This window comes from Mizuhopecten yessoensis, unplaced genomic scaffold, assembly GCF_002113885.1.
Source record: "Mizuhopecten yessoensis strain PY_sf001 unplaced genomic scaffold, ASM211388v2 scaffold9433, whole genome shotgun sequence".
In the NCBI taxonomy this organism is placed as follows: domain Eukaryota; kingdom Metazoa; phylum Mollusca; class Bivalvia; order Pectinida; family Pectinidae; genus Mizuhopecten; species Mizuhopecten yessoensis.
In genome coordinates, this window is record NW_018408045.1 from 334040 (window position 1) to 360601 (window position 26562).

The 26562-nt window shown below is 36.4% G+C and overlaps 1 protein-coding gene across 2 annotated transcripts in view; it reads left to right on the plus strand.

The window, feature by feature from the left end:
- The window catches only part of LOC110458133 (solute carrier family 15 member 1-like), a 35600-nt gene extending 10077 nt beyond the window's left edge, over positions 1-25523 (plus strand). For both annotated transcript variants that reach the window (XM_021509711.1, XM_021509712.1), the window contains 22 exons: positions 383-447; positions 602-695; positions 2969-3110; positions 4563-4640; positions 6406-6505; positions 7112-7202; positions 8004-8081; positions 9472-9554; positions 9946-10029; positions 11139-11228; positions 11692-11736; positions 12478-12513; positions 13012-13100; positions 14242-14323; positions 15428-15544; positions 17607-17768; positions 17952-17998; positions 18472-18624; positions 19019-19148; positions 20945-21076; positions 22057-22164; positions 23914-25523. In XM_021509711.1, coding sequence (XP_021365386.1) covers positions 383-447; positions 602-695; positions 2969-3110; positions 4563-4640; positions 6406-6505; positions 7112-7202; positions 8004-8081; positions 9472-9554; positions 9946-10029; positions 11139-11228; positions 11692-11736; positions 12478-12513; positions 13012-13100; positions 14242-14323; positions 15428-15544; positions 17607-17768; positions 17952-17998; positions 18472-18624; positions 19019-19148; positions 20945-21076; positions 22057-22164; positions 23914-24102 — 2195 coding nt within the window. In that variant the 3' untranslated portion in view covers positions 24103-25523. The remainder of the gene's footprint in view (positions 1-382; positions 448-601; positions 696-2968; positions 3111-4562; positions 4641-6405; positions 6506-7111; positions 7203-8003; positions 8082-9471; positions 9555-9945; positions 10030-11138; positions 11229-11691; positions 11737-12477; positions 12514-13011; positions 13101-14241; positions 14324-15427; positions 15545-17606; positions 17769-17951; positions 17999-18471; positions 18625-19018; positions 19149-20944; positions 21077-22056; positions 22165-23913) is intronic.
- Positions 25524-26562: the final 1039 nt, after the last annotated feature.

Sequence of the window (26562 nt, forward strand, 5' to 3'; positions counted from 1 at the left end):
CATGTACATCATTTTTCCTAGCACAGTGTCTCACCCTTTTCCTATAATCAGTTCATTTTGAAGAAAAAATCCATCTGCAAGCAATTGTTATCTGCGATATTGGTTTGCAGGTTAATGTTGTGGTTCAAATTATTTCTCATGTAAAAATAAAACAACAAAAATTACTTGTTTTGACCGTGGAACCTCCAGTTCTGCACGTTGTGTATCAGACATATTAATTAATGTCCCTATTTCTGTACCAAAATGTCTGTCATTTTATACTCTCAAATCTTTAGATACAATGTCATACATGTATATACAAATAAACAGCTTGGTGCGTTAAAGATTTTTGTTTTAATAATGATGCAATTTTTTTTATTTTATTTTTTTATTTCCTAATCAGATGACAGCTTACTTCAATCAAATGCAGAAGAGAAAATCAGTGGGAAGGCATGGGGGCGAGTCAAGGTAAGACTTGGTTTAAATTAACAGACAGATAACATACAAACTTGGCTGTAGTGAGGGCATTAATCCCTTGTACAATGTATATAAATCAGACCACAGATATTATCTGATGTTGAGTTATAATTAACTTACCTAATTAATGGTTTTATAATTACAGAATGTGTTCACAAGAAGAAGAAAATATCCTGTCAGTATATTTTTTATCCTCGGGAATGAATTCTGTGAAAGGTTCTCCTACTATGGAATGAGAGGTGAGTTTATATAAGGATTATTGAATTTTGTATTACACTTTTTAAATATATATTTCAAGATTTTTTTTTATCTGAATTTGAATGCCCTTCACAATATAATAGATGATAAAATTAAAAAAAACAACTTTTCCTTGCGTAATGTGTACTTTATTTTTCAAGTGATAGAAAAGTTAATACATGTACATTGTATAAACATTCAGTATGGCTTTATGATAACAATGGTGGCCAGGGGGAGCTTATTCTATAACATTGGTGGCCAGGGGGAGCTTATTCTATAACATTTGTTGCTTATCAATAAATCAAGGAAATTAATGATAGCATACTTTATATAGAAATAAAACAAAACAACAAAGATGTAATTTTGCTAGTACTTTCACCCATCTTGGGGCTCTTCAGGTGTTTTTGTCTGCTTATTTTCTATATATAGATACAAAAATCATAGTGGTAAAAATTGTTAAACGTCCATGTGATCGTAGAAATATAAATAAAACAAAACACTGAAGACTAAATCTTGCTAGTTCTTTCACCCATTTTGGGGCTCTCCAGGTCAGAGATCGCTTGAAGAGTCTATGATGGACGAAAGTACTAGCGAAATTTAGTCTTCACTGTTTTGTTTTATTTATAGAAATATATATGTGTGAATATAAATGTACAGCCTGATCGTCTGTGAAACCTTATTACAGAACCAATTTACTGGCCTGTATAGTAAATAAAGGCTAGGATTAAAGTTGACAATATAATGACATAATTATACATTATTACATTGTTACTACTCTAATGGTACACTGGAAATTACATAGGGCTGAGTCAGTACCACATCAGTGGGGGCTCAGTGATCAATGTCATGGCTGAGTTCGCCAAGAAATAACCTCACAGTGTAATTGCGGCTTAAATCTCTAAAATAACCTATGGTATTTAATATTAATCAAAATATGAAATTAACAAGTATCATCTCAAACGAATTCATGAATAAGTATGATATACATGAAGATGGTCTCTTAGACAATATAGTACATATAGATATTATCAGACAAGTTCCAGCTATGTAGCGAGTCCTGTGGATTTCCTGGTTTCCCGACAACATACCATTTTGTGGGTCACAACATGAATTTGTAGATAACAAGTACCCACTCAAATGGGGAATGCTTAATATATCAAACTTGTAATTACTTTGGGGGGGACCTATTAATTTGTGGTTGAATATTACCCACAAAATCAGCAAAATTTAAAACCCACGAAAGTGAGTTATTTTTCAGTATATTATCAGAGAAGTTATGATCAAAGCTTTTCGATAAGTTTATCTTTGATATGTGAGAAACATTTTCATTCCTATCGTCAATGTAAATACTGATATATCATCTGTATAGCTGATCTGGGAGTAGTTAAAACCCTTAAGTGTTTTTAGCTCACCTGTCACTCGTCATTGAAGGTCACACTGGGAACAACTATGTTACATCAACATCTTCTACAGAACCATGAAACCCCAATTCATGTTTCTCCAGTTCATGTTTCTCCTGATAAAAATATACAACATTCATATAGCGCCCTATATAATTTGTAAAATTACTCTAAAGCGCTTTAAAACACATGGATAATAGTATTACTTATAATAGATAAACAAAAAGGTATATAAATCACCATTATGCATTATGTAAAAAAAAACAATTATCTCAATATACTATAAAATAATATATATATAGGGTAGTGTGTACATGACATCTGTGCAAAGAGGCTAAAATGCAGGCGTGAAGAGGTGGGTTTTTATATCCTTCTTGAATTTGGCCAGGGGTTTTGGCATGAATTGAGGGAATTGCTTTTGAATTCGTTCGAATACAATTAAGGTCACAGGGTTCAAACTGCATCTTCTTAAGAACCAGGAGACCTAGAGTCAAAACATTTGGTCTGTTGATTTTATTATCTGGATGGTATTCTGGCAACTTTTTAAAATATATTACCTTGACCTACATTTAAGATCACAGGGGTCAAATGTTTTCAAAAACTTAAACAAATGTTTAAGCCTTGAAGCTTTCATATATTTTGATATCACCAATAAGTAACAGGTAAATGATACTTTGGTCTTGACCGTTTCTATGAGTAATAATTCCTCATCATAATAATAATAAACATAATATGTGTCCATAGTTTGTTTATCCTCATTAACTCATCCACCCCTGAAGACACATTTGAACTCTTCCAATTTAAAGATTGGAATAGTTCATTATGAAACTTCAGGGGTGAATGAGTTAATATAAAACATCATTTTTCCTGTCCAGCTATCCTCGTCCTTTACCTGACACGATGGCTGAAGTTCACGGATGACCATGCCACGGCTATCTTCCACGCCTTTGTGATGCTGTGTTACTTCAGTCCACTCTTTGGCGCCATTATTGCTGATGGTTACCTCGGACGACTCAAGTAAGTCCACTGTTAAAGGTCATGTTGCTGATGACTACCTCGGACGACTCAAGTAAGTCCACTGTTAAAGGTCATGGCTGCTGCAGGATTCATTTAAAACGAGGATGGAACTGAGGGGACTGCAGGATTTTCTTGTACAGGAAATAACATTGGAGAGTGTAAATAGTTTTAATGAAATCTTATATATAGATAGAGGTGTCATGTCTTACTAAGATGTTTTTTTGTCTACAACTGTTGGGTCCGTACCAAACAAAGATTATAAGGGTTCACAGGTAAGGTGTTAATAGGAATGCTTGTTGCAGTATGGAACCTACGGGATTGATGAGAGAAAAGTTTTGCTGTACATTTTACCAGTGATGAGTAGCTTATTAAGTCATTATAATTTTCTGTTTTGACTAATGGAATCTTACACCTCTTTGGGGTTGAGATAAGTCCCGATTTCACATCAAGGGAGTGAATTATTCATCTTCTCTAAAATTCCTTGTTGACCCTGTCATATACAAAAGGCAATGTTGACATTATAGGCTAAATGCTGTGATTGTTGATGTGATGTTAATGCTTTGTTAACGTGACGTCATACAATTGTTTTGACTGGGGAATCTCTATCTCAACCCAGGGGTGAGACACAGAATATCTCACACTACCCAGTGAGACAAGGATATCTCACACCACCCAGTTAGACAAGGATATCTCACACCACCCAGTTAGACTAGGATATCTCACACCACCCAGTGAGACAAGAATATCTAACACCACCCAGTGAGACAAGGATATCTCACACCAACAAGGGGTGATACTAATAGAATCTTTCACCCCCTTGAGGGTGAGATAGGGGGATCTCAACCCGAGGGGGAAGATTCTTATGTTTGGCAACTAAAGAATCTTTCCCTGAGGGTTGAGATTCCTCTATCTTACCCACAAGGGGGTGAATGATTCTTTTTCTCTTACACTGTTCTCCCAATGTGTATCATATACACAATGTAATGATAACGTTGCATGCTAAATTCAGGGGTGACGTGACGTTGATGGATTGTTGACATGACGTCATTGTATTATTGAAGTGACGTCATACCATTGTTATGAATAGGGGACACCCCCCCCCGTCTCAACCCTAGGGTGAGACAAGGAAATCTCACACCAGTAAAAGTGTGGATACACCTGTCCAGGGTAAGAGAAACTGGAGGATATCTCATACCACCCAGGGTTGAGACAAGGATATCTCACACCTGGAAAAGTGTGTTCACCTATCCAGGATAAGAGAAAACCATGTCTCTAAGGTTGATTTAGTCTAGAGGTATGTAAGAAAATTTGTCGAAACCACAGGGTTTAATTTTGGCTGTATTTTAATATGCATATATCTAAATATGTTGGAAACTAAATCTTGACGAAAAGAGATTAAGTCCAAAAATGTAGCAATGTCATTTCCTTAATACATTATTTTTTACCTTTTAGAACAATCTTGTATGTGTCAATAATCTATGCCGCTGGGAACCTGGTGATGGCGCTCACTGCTCTGCCTCCACCTGAATGGTAAGTCTAGTTATGGCGCTCACTTCTCTGCCTCCACCTGAATGGTAAGTCTAGTGATTGCGCTCACTGCTCTGCCTCCACCTGAATGGTAAGTCTAGTTATGGCGCTCACTTCTCTGCCTCCACCTGAATGGTAAGTCTAGTGATGGTGCTCACTGCTCTGCCTCCACCTGAATGGTAAGACTAGTGATGGCGCTCACTGCTCTGCCTCCACTTGAATGGTAAGTCTAGTAATGGCGCTCACTGCACTGCCTCCACCTGAATGGTAAGTCTAGTGATGACACTCACTGCTCTGCCTCCACCTGAATGGTAAGACTAGTGATGGCGCTCACTGCTCTGCCTCCACTTGAATGGTAAGTCTAGTAATGGCGCTCACTGCTCTGCCTCCACCTGTATGGTAAGTCTAGTGATGGCGCTCACTGCTCTGACTCCACCTGGATGGTAAGTCTAGTAATGGCGCTCACTGCTCAGCCTCCACCTGAATGGTAAGTCTAGTGATGGGGCTCACTGCTCTGCCTCCACCTGAATGGTAAGACTAGTGATGGCGCTCACTGCTCTGCCTCCACTTGAATGGTAAGTCTAGTAATGGCGCTCACTGCTCAGCCTCCACCTGAATGGTAAGTCTAGTGATGGGGCTCACTGCTCTGCCTCCACCTGAATGGTAAGACTAGTGATGGCGCTCACTGCTCTGCCTCCACCTGACTGGTAAGTCTAGTGATGGCGCTCACTGCTCTGCCTTGCACCTGAATTGTAGGTCTAGTAGTGATGGCACTCACTGCGCTGCCTCCACCTGACTGGTAAGTCTAGTGATGGCACTAACTGCTCTGCCTCCACCTGAATGGTAAGTCTAGTACTAGTGATGGCGCTCACTGCGCTGCCTCCACCTGAATGGGAAGTCTAGTGATGGCGCTCACTGCGCTGCCTCCACCTGAATGGTAAGTATAGTGATGGCGCTCACTGCTCTGCCTTGCACCTGAATTGTAGGTCTAGTAGTGATGGCGCTCACTGCGCTGCCTCCTCCTGAATGGTAAGTCTAGTGATGGCGCTCACCGCTCTGCCTCCACCTGAATGGTAAGTCTAGTGATGACACTCACTCCTCTGCCTCCACCTGATTGGTAGGTCTAGTAGTGATGGCGCTCACTGCGCTGCCTCCACCTGAATGGTAAGTCGAGTGATGTCGCTCACTGCTCTGCATCCACCTGAATGGTAAGTCTAGTGATGTCGCTCACTGCTCTGCCTCCACCTGAATGGTAGGTCTAGTGATGGCGCTCACTGCTCTGCCTCCACTTGAATGGTAAGTCTAGTAATGGCGCTCACTGCACTGCCTCCACCTGAATGGTAAGTCTAGTGATTGCGCTCACTGCTCTGCCTCCACCTGAATGGTAAGACTAGTGATGGCGCTCACTGCTCTGCCTCCACCTGAATGGTAGGTCTAGTAGTGATGGCGCTCACTGCTCTGCCTCCACCTGTATGGTAAGTCTAGTGATGGCGCTCACTGCTCTGCCTCCACCTGAATGGTAAGTCTAGTGATGGCGCTTACTGCTCTGCCTCCACCTGAATGGTAAGTCTAATGATGGCACTACTTTCAATTAATGCTTTATTTGTAACAATTTCTAGATTGGCTCTTATCTATGATTGGTCCAAGTGATATATTGGCTAATTGATAAATTCTTATTTACATACATTATTGTTTCTTTATTTATGATTAGGCGAGTGGTATATATTTCTGATCTACCCATTTTATTTGTTTTCGCATCCTTGACCAGGATTGGCCCGATGATAGGACTGATTTTGATTGGGCTAGGCACTGGTGGGATTAAGCCCTGTGTGTCAACGTTCGGTGCTGACCAGTTTAGACCTGATCAGGTAAAGTTCCCTCTTGACATCAATTCATTCACTGGCCTTGTTGATATTGTTACTGTATACTGGGAATTTTCACCACAGTTTAACTTTCAACGATTTCGCCCTTTCCAATGAGGGCGCATTTATCATAACGGGGAATATATTAGTACGTGTCAGCTTACAATTAATAGTAATTACTTGTGAATGAATAAATTATCACTAGGGGAACATGGATTTTATCGGCTAATGGTGAATAAATGAATGAGCGAAAAATTTCCGATATACAGTATGATTCTTCAGGTGACAGGTATGAATTAGTTTTATTTCACCATTATTTGTAAATCAATATTTAATTTATTTCAATGTTTAACAAGAAATGTAAAGTATGATATATTTCTCTCTATAGAACTTTTCTGATAGAGTCAGTGACACAATGCAAGAAAATAGATCTGAAATATCAGTGCTTTGTTACACTCACTGGTACAGTGTGCTGTACCAATGATATAAATTGATATTATATGTTGACATTATAATATTTCTGCTCAGATAATATTTAAACCAGTGGTAGAAAAATCGTTTCAGCACAGTCAGTTATCCCATGTGTAGTATACAGTAAATTTGTAATTTCAGGATAAGGAAAGGATGACATTTTTCTCTGCCTTCTACTTCATGATAAACCTTGGCAGTGTGTTGTCCATCTTAATCACACCTATATTGAGAGGTAAGATTTTGATTTCATTAAACATTATCCTTGTCGTCCTGTTGGTATGAATTAGTGGCTGTATGTCAAGTACTGTATAACATGCAATGTTCGTTTTCACTTTTGTGGTTGTTATTGAACCACGAAAATAAATATAACGAATTTGAATGATACGTGTGTCTATACTGTTTGTTATTATAGGATATTCGAGAAAGTTTGTACCATGAAACTATTTAGATTGCTTCAAACCACGAAGGAAAGTGCCCACTAACATTTCGTGTTATACAGTACATGTATGTGTTGGATGGAAAACCTTTACCTATTTTCAAGGTTACATTGGTCATGGTAACAATGACTAATTCATGGTAGTATGAACGCAGTTGGCAACTTACATATTCTTTATGGACTGCTAATGCGCACCATAGAATATGCTTGTTTCCAACTGCATTCATACTACCGTATATGCTGTCAAAATGAGGGTCAATCTCTATATATGTGCACAGGTTTCAAACTAAGAACAATCTAAATAGGTAAGAAATAATTTCATTACCTCCAGTAGATAGAGGTACCCGGGTAAATGACAGCTGGTGTCTGGGTGAGCCATAATTCAATGCTTTACAGCACAAACCAGGTACTTTACAAAAGGACTTTAAATATTTGTTTCCTATTTGTTTGTTACACTGTATATCTGTTGCTTGATTGTAAAAAATGCTTTAATTAAAGATGGCTTTGTTGAAGTTTAGAAGTTTTCTATCAGATTTATCTGCTGATGATGCTTTTCAAATCAATTGATGTTGATGAATTTCGTTGATGACTTTCCAGCTGATGTCAGGTGTTTTGGAGGAGAGTGCTATCCTTTAGCCTTTGGAGTACCTGCCATTCTAATGTTCTTAGCTACCAGTAAGTATTACCTTGTTTGGAGTACCTACGATTTTAATGTTCGTAGCTACCAGTAAGTATTACCTTGTTTGGAATACCTGCTATTCTAATGTTTGTAGCTACCAGTAAGTATTACCTTGTTTGGAGTACCTGCCATTCTAATGTTCGTAGCTACCAGTAAGTATTACCTTGTTTGGAGTACCTACGATTCTTATGTTCATAGCTACCAGTAAGTATTAACTTGTTTGGAGTACCTACAATTCTAATGTTCGTAGCTACCAGTAAGTATTACCTTGTTTAGAGTACCTGTGATTCTAATGTTCGTAGCTACCAGTAAGTATTACCTTGTTTGGAGTACTTGCCATTCTAATGTTCGTAGCTTCCAGTGAGTATTAACTTGTTAGGAGTACATTTTTATCTGAGCGCCATAACATAAGTAATAGTGGTGAGATAATTTGGATGAAATTGTTGATGTGAAGAAGTGACTTCACTTTAACATGGTGTGTGTAGGTTTTGGATTTAAAAATAATGATATTTGGAAATATTGTATGGTGTGATCTGATCATTATTACAAATTACAAAATTATTGTTATTTCGTGAAAAATATAAAAACATAATTAGGTATTATTGGTGAAACAATAGGAATGAGGATATGTTTAATGTACTTAACATGACATGTAAGCAAGTGGTGCAGGGATTGATTTGTGGAGAACATGAGTGTGGTTCATTTGTTTAAGTATTTGTTATTTAAGTTTGTATATTAAAAAAAAAAAAAAAAAATTAAGGAGGGATCTCAAGGCTCACCTCAACTCTGGCCTTCCTTTCTAACATTGTGCTGAGGGATTAAAATTAAAGTAAGAAAAAAACCTAGTTTGAAGTATGTTTGCTATCAACTGTAATGTTAATAGAGCTACTAGATCTGTTTTCAGCAGTGGTGACAATGGACATACAGCAGCACAACCATAGATATTTACCACTCTGTGTCTTTAAATGTACCACTATATAACCCTGGAATTTTCGGAAGGCATTCATATAAGCCATGAATGCCATAGACCATGTGTTGACATCATCATTATTGTGATGTCTTGATTGTTAGGATAGATCTATATCACTGACCCTCCTGGAAGACAGGTGTTCTGTTCATTTAACAAGCATACACAATACATACATTGTACCTCTATCTTAACAGCTTGTAGTTGGCATTCATAGTCAATAGGAATGCCAACAGGAACATGAAAAATATACATGAAAGGCTAGCACAATCTCTGTTGATGTTCAAACTGCCTATGAACAGAAAGTCATCCTATCATCTCCTGTCCGTATAAAGAACTGTTGACTTCCATACCATGTAAATGTTGTAGAATAATGACTGTGTTAAGTGCGTTCTGAGATAGTTTGTTTTATTTAACAGTCATCTTCATTGCTGGGAAAAGTCAGTATAAAATTACGCCCCCTGCTGGTAATTTGGTGGGGAGAGTTTACAACTGTATAAAGGTAAGGAATCTGTCACAATTCTTTGTGAATTAAGTCAGAATGATTAAAAATTTTCTGTTATTTAATTTTCATTTTCAAGAATGAAAGTTTTGTAACTTTTGTAACCCCTAGTTACACTGCATTTTTTTAATGTGATCCAAACGTTGGACCAGAGTTGTTCATTTATGAAATAAGGTTTGACCTAGTAAAGACTGATACTGCTTTCAGGCGAATCTTGACAATTAAGGCCTTGTAAAGCCTGCATAAACATCTGCAGGTCTGCCAGAGTTTATACTCGAAAATTTTACCTGTAAAAACAGACAAAAAGGTTGAACCAGATGCACAAAATGGGTTATTGCTATCAAGGTAAGTGAGGTAGCTCTGTAAACTTTTTGTATATTTCTATTTCAAGGCAGGAATTAAGGGTAAGGTAAAAAACAGAGGGACCAATATGAAGATGCAACATTGGCTTGACTATGCAGAGGAAAAATTTGAGGTAAGTACACATAATTATAGACCCCTTCACACTGCATCCTTGATCATATAACTCCAGGGGTTATGCTCTGTCTTTCGAAAGCTCTCTGCACTCCTGGAATATGTCATAGCAAATCCAAAGGCATGCAGCTAGCTATTTGATTGTTGTCAGGTAAACAAACCTGATAAATTACTAGGCTGATACCTGTCCATTGAAGATTACAGAGGTGTAACACTTGACTTCAAAGCCAGTCAATTTTACCGCTACGCGATCAACAGATTCTTTTGATGTACATATCAAAGGATCAAACTAATCTCCTCGTTGTCTCACTCACAAGGAGGTGCACACTGAGCCTTTGATTTTGCTATGACATATTCTCGGGGTGTAGAGAGTGAAAGTGAACGTAACCCCTGGAGTATCGAGGATGATCATGCCGCCAAATCTTCGCAATTAATTGTCCTTATGACATAAACTTCAGTTGTCTTCACCGATGACCACTGGTATGTCTTTGCCGATCCCATCATCTGGACATAATTGGATTGATGGAAGTACATATCTTGCATATTTTCCCTTTACTGCGATAAATGTGACGTACCATTTATACACATTACAGGCGATAAATGTGACATCCCATTTATACACATTACAGGTGATAAATGTGACGTACCATTTATACACATTACAGGTGATAAATGTGACGTACCATTTATAAACATTACAGGCGATAAATGTGACGTCCCATTTATACACATTACAGGTGATAAATGTGACGTACCATTTATACACATTACAGGTGATAAATGTGACGTACCATTTATACACATTACAGGCGATAAATGTGACGTACCATTTATACACATTACAGGCATATCTCTTTTTCTTTAAACCAGCAGTGACAGTTCTCTGAGCATTTGAAATTGTGAATCAGAATTTAATAAATAAACATGCAAACTTTCTGCAATTTGCATTTTTTGTGTCTGTCATGTTCTAATGATGATCCCAAACATGTCCATTGAAGCTTTATGGCACTATGAAACTAGTCAAAAATGGACCCCATACAAACCAAACATGTACTGTTTATCAAGCCTTATCTGAAATAGTTTTACCAGTCGTCATATTTTTGTTTTTAGCCTGAGTTTGTTGAGGAAGTGAAGACTCTATTAAAAGTAATGACACTGTTTCTACCACTCCCATTGTTCTGGGCACTGTCGGACCAGCAGGTAACGTGGAAATATACTTAATGCAGTTGCAAAAATAAATTTGATCAGAAAATATTAGTGTATATGGGGGACATTTTCCACCCAGTCAAACTTAATTCCCCTCTTTGCCTATGAAATCAATTCCCGCAAAGTGATAGTTTCGTCCTTAACATTTAATTACTATATTTATTGTTGCTGTTTACTTATATTTGCTGTAATGATGTAACAATTCCCGGTATACAGTATGACATCAGATAGATATACAGTATGTCCTTATTTGAGTGCAATATTTTCTTTTTATACATGTGTATCAATAGTCAGTCAAATCTACTTCATTTAGTGAATTTTGAAAGTTGGCATATATATAGAGTGCCCTTTCTAGATAGAATAAATCACTCTAAAGTGCTGTACAATTTTGCAATAATTGTATTATTAATATTACTACTAGTTAAATGTTTGTTGAAAATATTTGATTTGATTCCAGGGATCAAGATGGACACTCCAAGCTGCCCAGATGGATGGTGACATGGTGAGCTTAAATATCTAGTGAAAAGAAATTATAATGCTAGCATAGTGTTAATGCTAGTGTTATGTAGCAGAACTGGACTGGATCTATCGTAGGCAACCAGGTCACTCAATTGGTAGAGCATCTGTCTAAAGTTTGGAGGGTTCTGGGTTCGAACCCCAGTCTGGCTGTGCACTTAGGGTTAGGGTTCTGCTCTTGTTACAGTGGTGCTCATGACCAAACCCTTGTTTAAGTACCTGGTGAATGAGATGCCCGAACTTAGGTTGTAAATAATGATGTCTTCGGGGGAAATCTCATAATATAATCAACATATATTTTGACTAGTTCCATCCAGATATAAGATGATATAAAGATTTTAGTATTGTATGAGAGAAATTAGGAATCATCTATATGGTATCCTGTTCAGATTGATCCATCATCTTTGTTAATGAAGTGAACTTGATGGAATATAAGTAGTGTTAAACTTACCCAGATGAATCATGGTAATCAATGTCAACTTTTTATGGGGGAAATAGTGTGTAATATCTGTTGGTTTTATGTAACTCTATAGGTTGACGGTAACAGGGTAACGTACGCCAATGTTTAATGAGTATATCTTGTGTAGTTCTTTCAAAGCTGCCCACTTGATATATATTGCAATATGAAATGAGAAAAAATATAACCAATCTGGTAAATTTAGAAGCTACTGATGTTGATGGTGTCTACTAGAGTCAGTTTTATTGAGAGACATATTTCTTACTTTAGGGAGTATTTGGACGATTAAAGCCAGACCAAGTCATGGTGAGTACTTACATCTTATCAATCTTTAAAACTATTAATCAAGAAGCTTCGCAACATTTGTGTTATAAATTTTATGGTATTTATGTATTTTTATCTTGTGCTATTTTCAATAATTAATGTATTCTCAGTGTTGACTAGAAGACTTTCATCAAGAAACAAATTGATTTATACATTTACTAGTTGTGATACATAACCTTTCAACCATACTTAAAGTGTTATTGTACGTAATTTGTAATGTGGGAGGAAACTGAAGTACCCGGAGAAAACCCCATACCTTTTTGCGTCGATCTTAGAAATGAACCCTGGCCGCCTTGGTGAAAAGCAAGTGCGCTAGCTATCCACTGCACAACCCGACCACCGGACTCGGATATTATTTCAATAATCAATGTCTTCTCAATGATGACTAGATGAATTTGATCAGGAAACAAATTGATATAAGTAATATGTTTACATGAAATAAAAGATTACAATTTATACAGCATTTCTATTATGTTTCAGGCTTTAAACCCTCTCCTCATCATCATCCTAATTCCTCTGTTTGAACAAGTTATTTATCCACTGTGTGACAAATGTGGTATACTGAACAGGTAACTATGAATACAAGAATTAACTATAATAGTTAAACTGTGATATTTCATCGCCTTGCAATGTCTATGATATAGGATGCGTCACAGTTCTTGCATCCAATTTTGTACACGCATTCTGCTATGTTTTCTATGGGTGTTCTATCCAGTAGGGTATGTACAATTGATATTTTGATGCTTCACTGGACATTTGTCTGATGAAGGTGACAGGGAGCGTACACAATTAGTCATCGAAACCTCACACATAAAAAATTACTGGTTGTGATACATAACCTTTCTACTGTACACACAGTGTTTATGTGCGTAATACACTAAATTTATCTGCGATGCTGTTCAGTACTGTAACTCTCAGCAGGATGCAGTTTAAAGTTCACCCTTTCACCACTGTAACCATAATGGACTTATCCATATCAACGCATGGTAGAGTTTATAAAGTTGCATAGGGGTGAAAAGGTCATCAGGACAGATCTGTTAATGTCGGACAGAAAACAGTTTTCTCCACCTCAGACAGGGATATCCAACCTGATACCAGTGCTAGATTGTTCTATCTCCGAACTGTCTGGCACCTTTCTGTGACATTATCCATATTTTTTACACAGTGGTGTATTCCATGTGCTAACCCAAGTGATAACAATCAGCATTAAACATACCAGGTAGTCTGTTAAGTTGTAAATGAATTGTTTTGATGTTGTTAGATATTGCTGATGTTGTAAATAAGATGTATTCTATAATGTGAAAATGTTTGTCTTCTTCGTAATGACAGACTACATCGAGGCATTCAGACTTACTTTATAGTGAAGAGGCCGTATTTATGTGATACCCCGGATGGGATACTTGTAGACTTAAGCAAAAAATCAATAGTCTTTTGATCTAAAAAGTTTGTGAAAAAAATCTGTTTTCTATAACTGAGCAATATCAGGTTATATCCTTCAAGGGCTAAGATTAAGTAACATCCCAACCTTGGCATACCTCAGTTAGGATTATGTAACAGAATCTTTAAGCCTTCAACTGAGATAACCTGATCTCGCTCAGTTATAGAAAACAGATTTTATTTGTCAGAAACATATATGTGTTATAAATACATTGATTAATTTGTTTCAGAGTAAGTGTGTTATGGATGTTTATGCTGGTTTGTTTGTTTCAGACCCCTACAGAGGATGGTGTCGGGGATGTTCCTGACAGGTGCAGCTTTTGTAGTGGCCGCCTTAGTTCAGATGAAGCTGGATGTAAGATTTTTTGAGATTACCCAATGACAAGTTAACAACCTTTTCCTTTGATAAACTCTCCTTAAATTCACAAGAAAAACAATCTGTGAGGTCAGACAATAGGTTGTTTTTAACCATACTTTTGGAATGAAAGGTGAAAGTAATCTTTCTCTACCTGAACTCACTCACCTCTACATATCTAAACTGGAATTGCTCAGTCTTTGATTTGGTAAGGTTCAAATGTGACTTTAGCTGTGAATGGGTTAAATTTTAACTAAGACAGAAATCTCCAACCCTGGGGTTGATTATTTGGTTGTCCAAACAACTTAATTATCTCTTTCTCTCCAATAAAGTTCATATTATATCTAAAATTCTGCTTCCAATCTGGAAATCATGAATTGCAATGTATTATGAATGATGATGTCACATTGGGAAAATGATGATGTAAACATTGTAACATGAAGTCATGATTAAAAGATTGACCAATGAAATCATGTTAAGTGTGTCACTTAATAACTCCGAGTAGGTCTATTCAATGAGGCTGGATTAAGGAAGCTTGCAATGGTTGTGGGAGAAATTACACTAGTAGGTTCTACTTCAGCAGTGACATTATACGGAATACCGGGAAATGTTTGCCCATTAAAACTTTCGCCCTTCTCCCATAAATTCCATTTCTGCCAAGTGTAATTTTTGCAATTCGCATAGAATTACTACATATATTATTATGTTTTCTACCTAAATCTGTTGCAAGGATAAATTAGCCTTCGTTACAGGGAGTGGAGAAGGCGATAGTTAAATTGCGGCGAAAGTTTCACAGTATACAGTAGTATTTCTCTTTGGTGTAAAGTGCTTAATCCCAAGGACTTTTTAATACATCTCAAGGACTATACTATAAATCTCAAGGACTATACTATAAATCTCAAGGACTAAAGGACTATACTATAAATCTCAAGGACCTTTTAATAAATCTCAAATAAATCTCATGGACTATAGTATAAATCTCAAGGACTATAGTATAAATCTCAAGGACTATACTATATTTGACCTATATAACCTTCAGTGAACATCCATCATGTGTAAGTGTACTAGCTAGGTATTGATAAGTGATGTGTGTTTACTCTGTAGGTTCACAGAGAAGTTCCTCTATCCATGACCCAGAGTGGTGTGACCTTTATCAACACATTCCCTTGTCCTGTAACTCTTTCCTCCGACATCTACTCTGGAGACTTGTCATTTACACAGGTAAGTGTAAGATCATCTCCGTCATCTTCTTTCAGGGATCTGTCGTTACATAGGTAGGTGTAAGGTCATCTCCCTCATTGGCTCTCAGGGATCTGTCGTTTACACAGGTAAGTGTAAGATCTCCTCTCCCGTCTAAGAGAACCCTATTGTAAGTAAGCTTTCTATGGCTTTGATGTGCTATCCCAGAGTAAGGCAAAATACATAAATGATCTTAACTGGGAATCTGTCATTTACACAGGTAAGTGTAAGGTCTCCTCCCTCATCTACTCCAGGGATCTGTCGTTTACACAGGTAAGTGTAAGGTCTCCTCCCTCATCTACTCCGGGGATCTGTCATTTACACAGGTAAGTGTGAGTTCTATTTCCCCTCTACTTCAGGGATCTGTTGTTTACAGGTAAGTGTGTGGTCTCCCTCCCCTCTACTCCAGGGATCTGTTGTTTACACAGGTAAGTGTTAGGTCTCCTTCCCCTCTACTCAAGGAATCGGTCCTTTACAGGTAAGTATGAGGTCTCCTTCCCATCTACTCCAGGCCAGGATCTGTCGTTTACACAGGAAAGTGTGAGGTCTCCTTCCCCTCTACTCCAGGGATCTGTCGTTTACATGTAAGTGTTGGGTATCCTTCCCCTCTACTCAAGGGATCAATTGTTTACAGGTAAGTGTCGGGTCTCCTTCCCCTCTACTCCAGGGATGAGTCGTTTACAGGTAAGTGTGAGGTCTCCTTCCCCTCTACTCCAGGCCAGGATCTGTATTTACACAGGTACGTGCAAGGTCTCCTTCCCCTCTACTCCAGAGATCTGTCGTTTACACAAGTACGTGTGAGGTCTCCTTCCCCTCTACTCCAGGGATCTGTCGTTCACAGATAAGTGTGAGGTATCCTTCCCCTCTGCTCCAGGGATCTGTTGTTTACAGGTAAGTGTGAGGTCTCCTTAGACCCCTCTACTCCATGGATCTGTCGTTTTCAGGTAAGTGTGTGGTCTCCTTTCCCTCTACTCCAGGGATCAATTGTTTACAGGTAAGTGTCGGGTCTCCTTCCCCTCTGCTCCAGGGATTAGTCGTTTACAGGTAAGTGTGAGGTCTCCTTCCCCTCTACTCCAGGCCAGGATCTGTATTTACACAGGTACGTGCAAGGTCTCCTTCCCCTCTACTCCAGGGATCTGTCGTTTACACAAATACGTGTGAGGTCTCCTTCCCCTCTACTCCAGGGATCTGTCGTTCACAGATAAGTGTGAGGTATCCTTCCCCTCTACTCCAGGGATCTGTTGTTTACAGGTAAGTGTGAGGTCTCCTTAGACCCCTCTACTCCATGGATCTGTCGTTTTCAGGTAAATGTGTGGTCTCCTTTCCCTCTACTCTATGAATCTGTTGTTTACAGGTAAGTGTGAGGTCTCCTTCCCCTCTACTCCAGGAATCTGTCGTTTACAGGTAAGTGTGAGGTCTCCTTCTCCTCTACTCCAGGGATCTGTCGTTTACAGGTAAGTGTGAGGTCTCCTTAAACCCCTCTACTCCAGGGATCTGTCGTTTACAGGTAAGTGTGAGGTCTCCTTAGACCCCTCTACTCAAGGGATCTGTCGTTTACAGGTAAGTGTGTGATCATCCTATCCCATCTACTCTGGTTAACTGTTCTCTTGCACTGGTTAGTTTTCTAACAGGAACCTGTCTCCAGTTTCCTTCTTACTTTGTTTCTATCACAATTGTTTTGTGAGATGGTTTGGTGTTATAGGGTTTGATTATAATCATAAGATATATACTGTATACTGGGAAATTGTTGTCCTGTCAAACTTTCGCTCTTTGACAGAAAAATCCATTTTTGCCCAGTTTTGAATTCGCCCTTCACATTAAATTACTCTCATGTATATCCATGTTGTCTACTAATATTTGCTGTAATGATAAATTCACACTTATTACAAAGGTCAAAATTATACTGGAGCAAAAATTCTGCTGTAAAGAGCTGTGTTCAATTAACATGTATTCAAAATTATATTCCTAGAACCCTGTTTGTTCATTTAATATTTTATATCTGCCCACGATGACAGCTCACTGATTATTGTGATTGATGTTTCAGGAGTCTGACTACCTAAGAGTACTACCAGGTTCTCATGCCATCTCTGTTACTACTAACTGTACCGGAAATAAGGCAACAAAAAATGTCACCTTTGACACCAGTTCTGCTTATAGAATTATCATTTTAAAATCTGCCGAGAAGGGGAATTTAGAAATTTTCAAGGTAAGATCATGGATCTTGTATTTTTATACAGAATGTATTTATTTTCAATGTATGCAAGATTCAAGAATATTGATTCCAACAACCTAGTAGAGTTAAGTGAGATTTTTTCGAATTTGAAATTTGAAATTTGAAATTTTTAAATTAAACTTCTCTCATCAATAAACTATCTAATGTTTATTTTAGGCTGATGACCAGAGAAACAAGCCAAGGGAAGGTAACTCTGTTATTAGGTATGTTTCAGTATACATTACAGTGAATTTGTGTTTAAAAACTTGTTTCTTTGACTTTGCTTATCTGAAACAATTTAAAATTATTAAGTAAAGGCATAATGAAATTTACGATAAATTTTAGAGTATCAATTTGATAATGTTTACAATATAATTACCCCACCAAATAAGACCATATCATATAGTCAAATCAAAGTGAAGAATATACAGTGTGTAGTAAAAGGAGGCATTACAGTTACGTAGTTCTATTGTTTTTTGTATATTGAGATATAGTAACATTAAAAACAATAACTGATGTTGTGTAAGAGGAGCAATTTCGTTTTATTTTATTGTACATAAATGTATACAGACACCTGTATGACGTCTGCCCATTCAGGATAAAATCTATATAAAAAACAGCATTAATGCTGCCAATCCTTCAGTGCCATGGGCGGGGCACTTTGATTTTGTTACTGATACTGATCTGTTTTATCCAGCTTACTAATGTCAATGGACTCAAAGACAGAGGTTAGTGTGAAGCTTGTACCTCACTCCTACACCAAAGAGAAACTTAAACCCTCGCCTCCTGGGATTCTGTTTTCTGTATCCAGCTCTAGAGCCTCAGTATATAGGGAGGCCGACCCAGGCTTGTAAGTATTTTTTTTTTTTTTTTTTTTTTTTTTTTTTTTTTTTTTTTTCNTTTATATATTTTTTTAGATTGTAAGTATTTATTACTGGCAGTCCTTACTATGAATTAGGTTACTTGGGTGAAAAATAAAAAATGTAATAACTCACAAAGTATACTGATTGTGATACTGTAAACATACATATTTTAACGAATATCTTAGTTTACCGCTTTCACATATTTTAACTATTGACCTAAATTACGATTGCAAATAACTGAAATTTCTGTAGCGTGTATTTTAAGAATGCCAAATGTTTGATATGCTAATAGGTTTAAATTTGATAAAACACTAAACTTTGAGTGTGCTAAAGTAAGTATATAATTATGCAAACAGTATATGATTTTTGTAAATTTTGCAGATACAATATATGGCAGCTAGTGAAAACGACTGTAAATTCCAGCGAGTCCTGGCAGATGACTAATGCCAGTGTCAATGTAGGAACAGGAGCCTCGTATACCATCCTGTTATATACCAACAGCTCCGACACAGTATGTATAAACTATTTACCATCCTGTTATATACCAACAGCTCTGACACAGTATGTATAAACTGTATATACCATCCTGTTATATACCAACAGCTCCGACATTATGTATAAACTATATACCATCATCCTGTTATATACCAACAGCTCCGACACTGTATGTATAAACCGTATATACCATACTGTTATATACCAACAGCTCCGACACAGTATGTATAAATTATTTACCATCCTGTTATATACCAACAGCTCCGACCCTATGTATAAACTATTTACCATCCTGTTATATACCAACATCTCTGACACAGTATGTATAAACTGTCTATACCATCCTGTTATATACCAACATCTGCGACACTGTATGTATAAACTGTATATACCATCCTGTTATATACCAACAGCACTGACACAGTATGTATAAACTGTATATTCCATCCTGTTATATACCAACAGCGCCGACACTGTATGTATAAACTGTATATACCATCCTGTTATATACCAACAGTTTTATATATGGGACATTTTCACCCAGTCAAACTTTCGCCCTTCTCGAATAAACTCAATTTTCTCTGAATGTAAATTGTATATTATGCTGTCTACCTATATTCACTGGATACATTCGCCCACGTACCAGAGGGGGAAAAGGGCGAAAATTTAACTGCGGCGAAAATTTCCGGTATGCAGTAGTTATGTAATAGGAAGGAAGTATATATTATACAGTATTGTAAAAAAAAGTATGCTGGCATTTGTTTGGGATCAAACTTCCGATTCGATTCCATGTGACCAAAGATAGTAAGGGGACTTGAATACTTATAATGCACAATGCACATCCTTTACATTATCTCCTCATTTTCCCAACTCTTCACCCCAAAAAAAACCCCAACGCAACTAGTTTTTTTGCTCTCCCCAAGGGTCCTCTACTAGCTACTTAGAGCAAGAGTCAACGGCACATGTTTGATAAAGGAAGAACTGAAAATAAATATGTGCATCTGTAACATGTCATTCTTGACTTTATGTTGGAACTCTCTACTGCTGAGCCAAATGGAAATTCACTCTAGCCAAAGCTAGTCAGGCCGCTTCGACAGTATGTACAATGTTCATCCTTTACAATCACACTCAATATATAGAAAGTCAACGTTAGTTCCCAAATGTTGTCACATCACCCTAATGCTACATGTTACCATGGTATTTTATATATTTCTATTGCTTGTACATTGTACATGACTAATTGCAAGTAGCATAGAAATGTATATACCTAATACATTGAGATGTAAATGTATAAATAAATAAGTCTGGTATTTTTGCAGGGAATATATTTCAACCTGTAATATAAATATACATATACGTTTATACTGTATGATCAAGAACAGCAGTGTGGCTTAAATGACACGTTTATACAGCAGTGTGGCCACAGTGACATGTACCATGTAATGCATGTTTTATTTAACAGGTCCATACTGTGATATACAGCAGTGTGGCCACAGTGACATGTAGGCTATAATGTATGTTTTATTTTACAGATCTATACTGTGATATACAGCAGTGTGGCCACAGTGACATGTACCCTGTAATGTATGTTTTATTTTACAGGTCCGTACTGTGATATACAGCAGTGTGGCCACAGTGACATGTAGTCTGTATTGTATGTTTTATATAACAGATCCATACTGTGATATACAGCAGTATGGCCTCAGTGACATATACCCTGTAATGTATGTTTTATTTTACAGGTCCGTACTGTGATATACAGCAGTGTGGCCACAGTGACATATACCCTGTAATGTATGTTTTATTTAACAGGTCCATACTGTGATATACAGCAGTGTAACAGCTAACACTGTGTCCCTCCTTTGGATGGTTCCTCAATATGTGGTCATCACTGTCGGAGAAATCCTATTCTCGGTGTCTGGACTTTCCTTTGCCTACTCAGAGGTATATTGAACCCTTTCCTGTGAGACATGCTTTATAAACATTACCTCCATTATACATGTTCTGTCTCTGGTCCTGTTCAGTAGATACCCTGCAGTTATATACACGAAAGCAATGACCATATTTACAATACAGTAATGAGGTATACTATTTGTCTTGCAGCATATATTGCAATAAGTTTCTCAACTGATTTTCAGAAGGTTTCAGCTCAGTCATGATTTCATCGTACAGAAATAACGTTAAGATCCAAATTCGGCTTGATTGATTTGATAACTTTTAAAAACTATATACAATAGTTTTCAATTCACCATTGAAGCTTGCTAAGCTGATGCTCACTTTTTATGTTTTCTAAAAAATACACTGAATTTCTAGGAATACAATATATTATGATGTATTTCTATAGTTTCTTGATATTTGATATGGAAATATTGCTTACAATACTCACCTCTACTTACAATATGGTTACCCTACTTTTAAGACAGTTATAAGAAAGCTAATACTGAGGATTTTTTCGCAGTGTGGGATTGCTCGCATTTTTTTGTGTAGTAAATTAATAGCCACAACTAGCACGGAAATTTACACAATGCAGAAATTTCCATTCTGTCATTTCATTTCAACAAATTTTATTGTTTAGAAAACAAATGGATTAAACAACAGGCAGGCCTATATAAGTCCTCTCCAATAGGTACCACATATATACAAGTCAAAGTGAATAGTGAATAATAGATATCATAGACAGTAATGTATATATATAAAGAGAAATAGATTTTAACATGAAAGCATTGATGGTAGTATTACACAAAAATCTGTCATCCATTTAAAAAGTGTTATTATGAAAAATCCCCCTTGCAAAAGTCTCCACTTTTACAGTACTGATAGACTTACCTCTGTATTTAAATACACGTAGTGAATGTCAAAGGCCCCAAAGACCAACAATAAGTTCACACACACCGTGTTAAGCCCATATACGCTGTCCTTTGCAGGCTCCAAAGTCCATGAAGTCTGTTGTACAGGCAGCGTGGCTACTTACAACAGCGGTCGGGGATCTTATTGTAGTGATAGTAGCGGAAGCACAGCTTCTACCCAGCCAGGTAAGTACAACAAAAGTTATGTACTGTATCCAATGTCAGCTTCTACCCAGCCAGGTAAGTACAAAGACAAGTTATGTACTGTATCCAATGTCAGCTTCTACCCAGCCAGGTAAGTACAAAGAAAAGTTATGTACTGTATCCAATGTCAGCTTCTACCCAGCCAGGTAAGTACAAAGAAAAGTTATGTACTGTATCCAATGTCAGCTTCTACCCAGCCAGGTAAGTACAAAGAAAAGTTATGTACTGTATCCAATGTCAGCTTCTACCCAGCCAGGTAAGTACAAAGAAAAGTTATGTACTGTATCCAATGTCAGCTTCTACCCAGCCAGGTAAGTACAAAGAAAAGTTATGTACTGTATCCAATGTCAGCTTCTACCCAGCCAGGTAAGTACAAAGAAAAGTTATGTACTGTATCCAATGTCAGCTTCTACCCAGCCAGGTAAGTACAAAGAAAAGTTATGTACTGTATCCAATGTCAGCTTCTACCCAGCCAGGTAAGTACAAAGACAAGTTATGTACTGTATCCAATGTCAGCTTCTACCCAGCCAGGTAAGTACAACAAAAGTTATGTACTGTATCCAATGTCAGCTTCTACCCAGCCAGGTAAGTACAACAAAAGTTATGTACTGTATCCAATGTCATCCCTATTTTTAGGAGAAACTAATTAACATATACCATACTTTATAATGACTTCAGTTGATACAAATATATTTTTTAAATATTTCAAAATTTCAAAATGTTTAATTTTTTCCTATGAATAATAGTCAATTACTGGATTTCATGGTAATCATGCATAACATATTCACATTGTATACTAGTACACCATATTCAGATGTAGACATAGAGGATCTTACATGAGTATTCATGTCATATTGAATTTATTAAACAAGTTAAATAATTTAATACGAGCCTTTATGCAAGCTATATATTTCAAATTACTGAATGATTACTAAATCTTGTCTTCTTGGGGCAAAGATGGCACAAATTAGGCGCTTCAAGACTTGTACATATTAGTTTCTTAATATAACATATATTTATGCCCAAAAGGTATATATTGGCTTTGTGCTGAACAAACGAATGTGAGATTCTATTTATCACATAGCATCCATAATTTTAAAAAAAATCTGTAAACACAATTATGTGTTATCAGCTGACTCTACATACAACAACACCAAAATAATCTAATCATAGTGTTGTCGTTCCACACAGTGACAAAGTAATCTAATCATAGTGTTGTCGTTCTACACAGTGACAAAGTAATCTAATCATAGTGTTGTCGTTCCACACAGTGACAAAATAATCTAATCAAAGTATTGTCGTTCCATGCAGTGACAAAGTATAATTAAGTATAATTAAGTGCCAGTTTATTTTTTTAATAATGATGAGGTTTAAATGAGAATAATAATGATAAAATGAAGATTTAAAATTCATTTAGAATAACAGTGAATTTATCATGTGGTATAATATACAAAACTAGTTGCGTAGGAATTTATTCATGCAGCTTTGACCAATCGCAGCACCTTTAGGTTTTAATACATGTGTGTAATACCATATTTATGACATGTCCGTATGACATAGTAAAATGGGTCTGTTACATGTATTTTTTGTCTTTAAGTTTTTACATAACATGGGAGACAATAAAAAGGACTTCTCTCTGAATATCAAGTAATTGATAATTGTTTGCTGAAGTGAAAATGGATTAAATTTGTCCACTTCATATAATCTGATTTGAAATTGTTTCTGTTTCAGACAGCGGAATTTTTCTTTTTTGCAGCCTTGATGACATTTGTATCCTTTGTTTTCATGTTGATGTCTTTATTCTACAATTATCACACTACTTCAAGTTCATCAGATCCTAGTACTGATGATACCACAGGACTTATAACGAAGGGAGATAACTCTCCTGACATTCCTATGCAACATGTAAACTCAAAGTAAAATTTAAAAATTTGTTAACTTAATTGTTATTTTACTATTCTTTCTCTTAAATTTTGCATGAAATAGTTATGAATACATATTAATTTAATTCACTGTTTTATTCTGTTGATGTGTTTTGTAGACTTAAATGCAGGCAATATGTGTTATATAAATAGATCTTGGGTCATGGCTACTAGATTGTTTTTGTTTATTATAACATTGATAAAACGATGCCAGGCTTTTGTATAAGACTTTTAGAAACATGACTACGTTATAAGACAAATATTTGGTTGTTTTAGATTTCTCTGTGCAATCTTGTTTTAAAAACAGTGGTTTGCTAACATGAGTGTGTAAGATATCTTGTTTGATCATGTAATGAGAAAAAAAAGTAATGGGATTGTTTTACCTGTTTTTTATGATTTTGTTGTGAAAACAATAATTGGGTTATTTTTGAAGGTACCTATCATTAATTATGATCATTTTTTTTATCTTGAAATGAAAAAAAGTAATAGTGTTGTTTAGATATCTTTTATGATCTTGTTGTGAAAACAATAATTGGGTGATATTTTAAATATCTTGAACAATCTTGTTATGAGTATATTTTTGCCAAAATGAATACAGTTAAATTTATTATAAAGCCTAAATAAAGGTATAAGCATTGTGATTTATTGTTTATGTTAGTAAAATTTCTACCAGGAGTAAGCCTTAATGTTAACTCATTTATCCATGCAATTTCATAATGAACTATTCCAACCTTTGAATGGGAAGAGTTAAAATGTGTCTTTAGGGGCGAGTCAAGTAGTGTTATAAGCACAGTTGCCATGTACATATTTTCCCACTGTTAAGGGTTGTACATTCTATCAATGACGTGATGATCAGTCATTAATTTCCTCCAATTTTGTCATTTTTAGAAGATTTATATTTTGATTTAATATTGTTTAACATCTTGGATTATTGGTTATTACCCCTGAAGATAAGTTCCTTTGATCATATAAAAACTACTGTAGATTCAAAAACATGTTACCTAGATCTGCTTCAAACAAATACGGAACAGCATTTGTGACAAACCATATGGTTTCATTCAAATCATGATTTAGAAACAAGCTGTGGAGGATTTTATTTTTCACGCAACTGAGCACAAGCTTGCTATTGCCATCACTTTCTGTCTCTCTCTTGCAAGATTCCAGAAATCATCCAACACAATTTGATATGAATTGCCGTAAATCATCACGAGGAAAGTGTTTTCATATTCGTTCATATGCTAACGCTTTGCTTCTTTGGAGTTTTTGTGTTTTGAGAAATTGAGAAACCTTCACTAAGTTTCTTAGATTTGTTCAAAATAGGCCTTCTAGGGCCTCACAAGGGGCCACCTGAGCTAACTATTAGCATTAGTAATGACCAAAATTATTCTCTGAAATATAATTTTCTTCTGTTCATGTTTACCCCCCATCATAAACCCATCATTACTAGTAAAAGGGAGACCATATTTTCTATAAGAGTTATAAGCATTACTTCCTAGTGACCAAGAACGGGACTTCAAAATCCTGCCTTTCAATTGAGGTTAATGTCAAGGGGTTTGATAAATGGAAAGCGTGGTTGAGAATTGGGTTCTGGTTTTCATCAGTTCTTTGAAATGATAATCCGAACAACACAGAAGCTTGTTCACATGATCCTTAACAATGAAAACAACGTTGACAAAAAGATTGAAGGATTTTATAGCGGAGCTGAGTGTAAGTAACAATGTAGAAGAATCAGAAATATTGGTGTGGTAAAAGTTGAATCAATTACGAACTATAAGCTTTGAGAAGTCCTTAAAAAAGTTTGTGTAGTTAACGTTTAATCAAATTAACCTTTTGAGAAATCCTCTATGATCATCTTTTCAAGTTTGGTATATCACAGATGGATATCTTTCACAAGTTGCGTGGTTTAGATGTAAAAATTAAAATTAAAACCATGAAAATGCTAAATGAGATATCCCATGCCAGGAGAGGAGATTTCAAAATATTTAACAACTAGCACAAATTGGCTATGTGTATTCATTTAGATTTGTTGAAATTGGGGTTCTAGGTTTAGGTGAAGGGATCACATCTTTAATATGAAATTATACTTGTATCATTTAAATCAAGTGAGCAATTTAAGGCCCTTTAGGTCACTTGATTAAAATTCATTATTGTGTGCTTCAGTTGTGAAATACTTACTGACCATAAAATAGGATTCTTTAGTTCATTCTCAATGGTGGCATACTTCCTCAACTGAAAATAATTTGTATTAGTATTGGCCCGAGTTTCTTCTGATCCTGACTCCAGACTTAGACATTTCGACAGATAGATGTCTGGTGTGGGCAGACTTTTATTTATGAAAATGTCTAAGTCTGGTGTCGGGGCCAGAGGAAACTCGGGCTAGTTTAGTATATGATATATTTCAGTTTAACTTTTGCTGGGAAATTGATTATGTATGGAATTCTATAAAGATATTGATGTT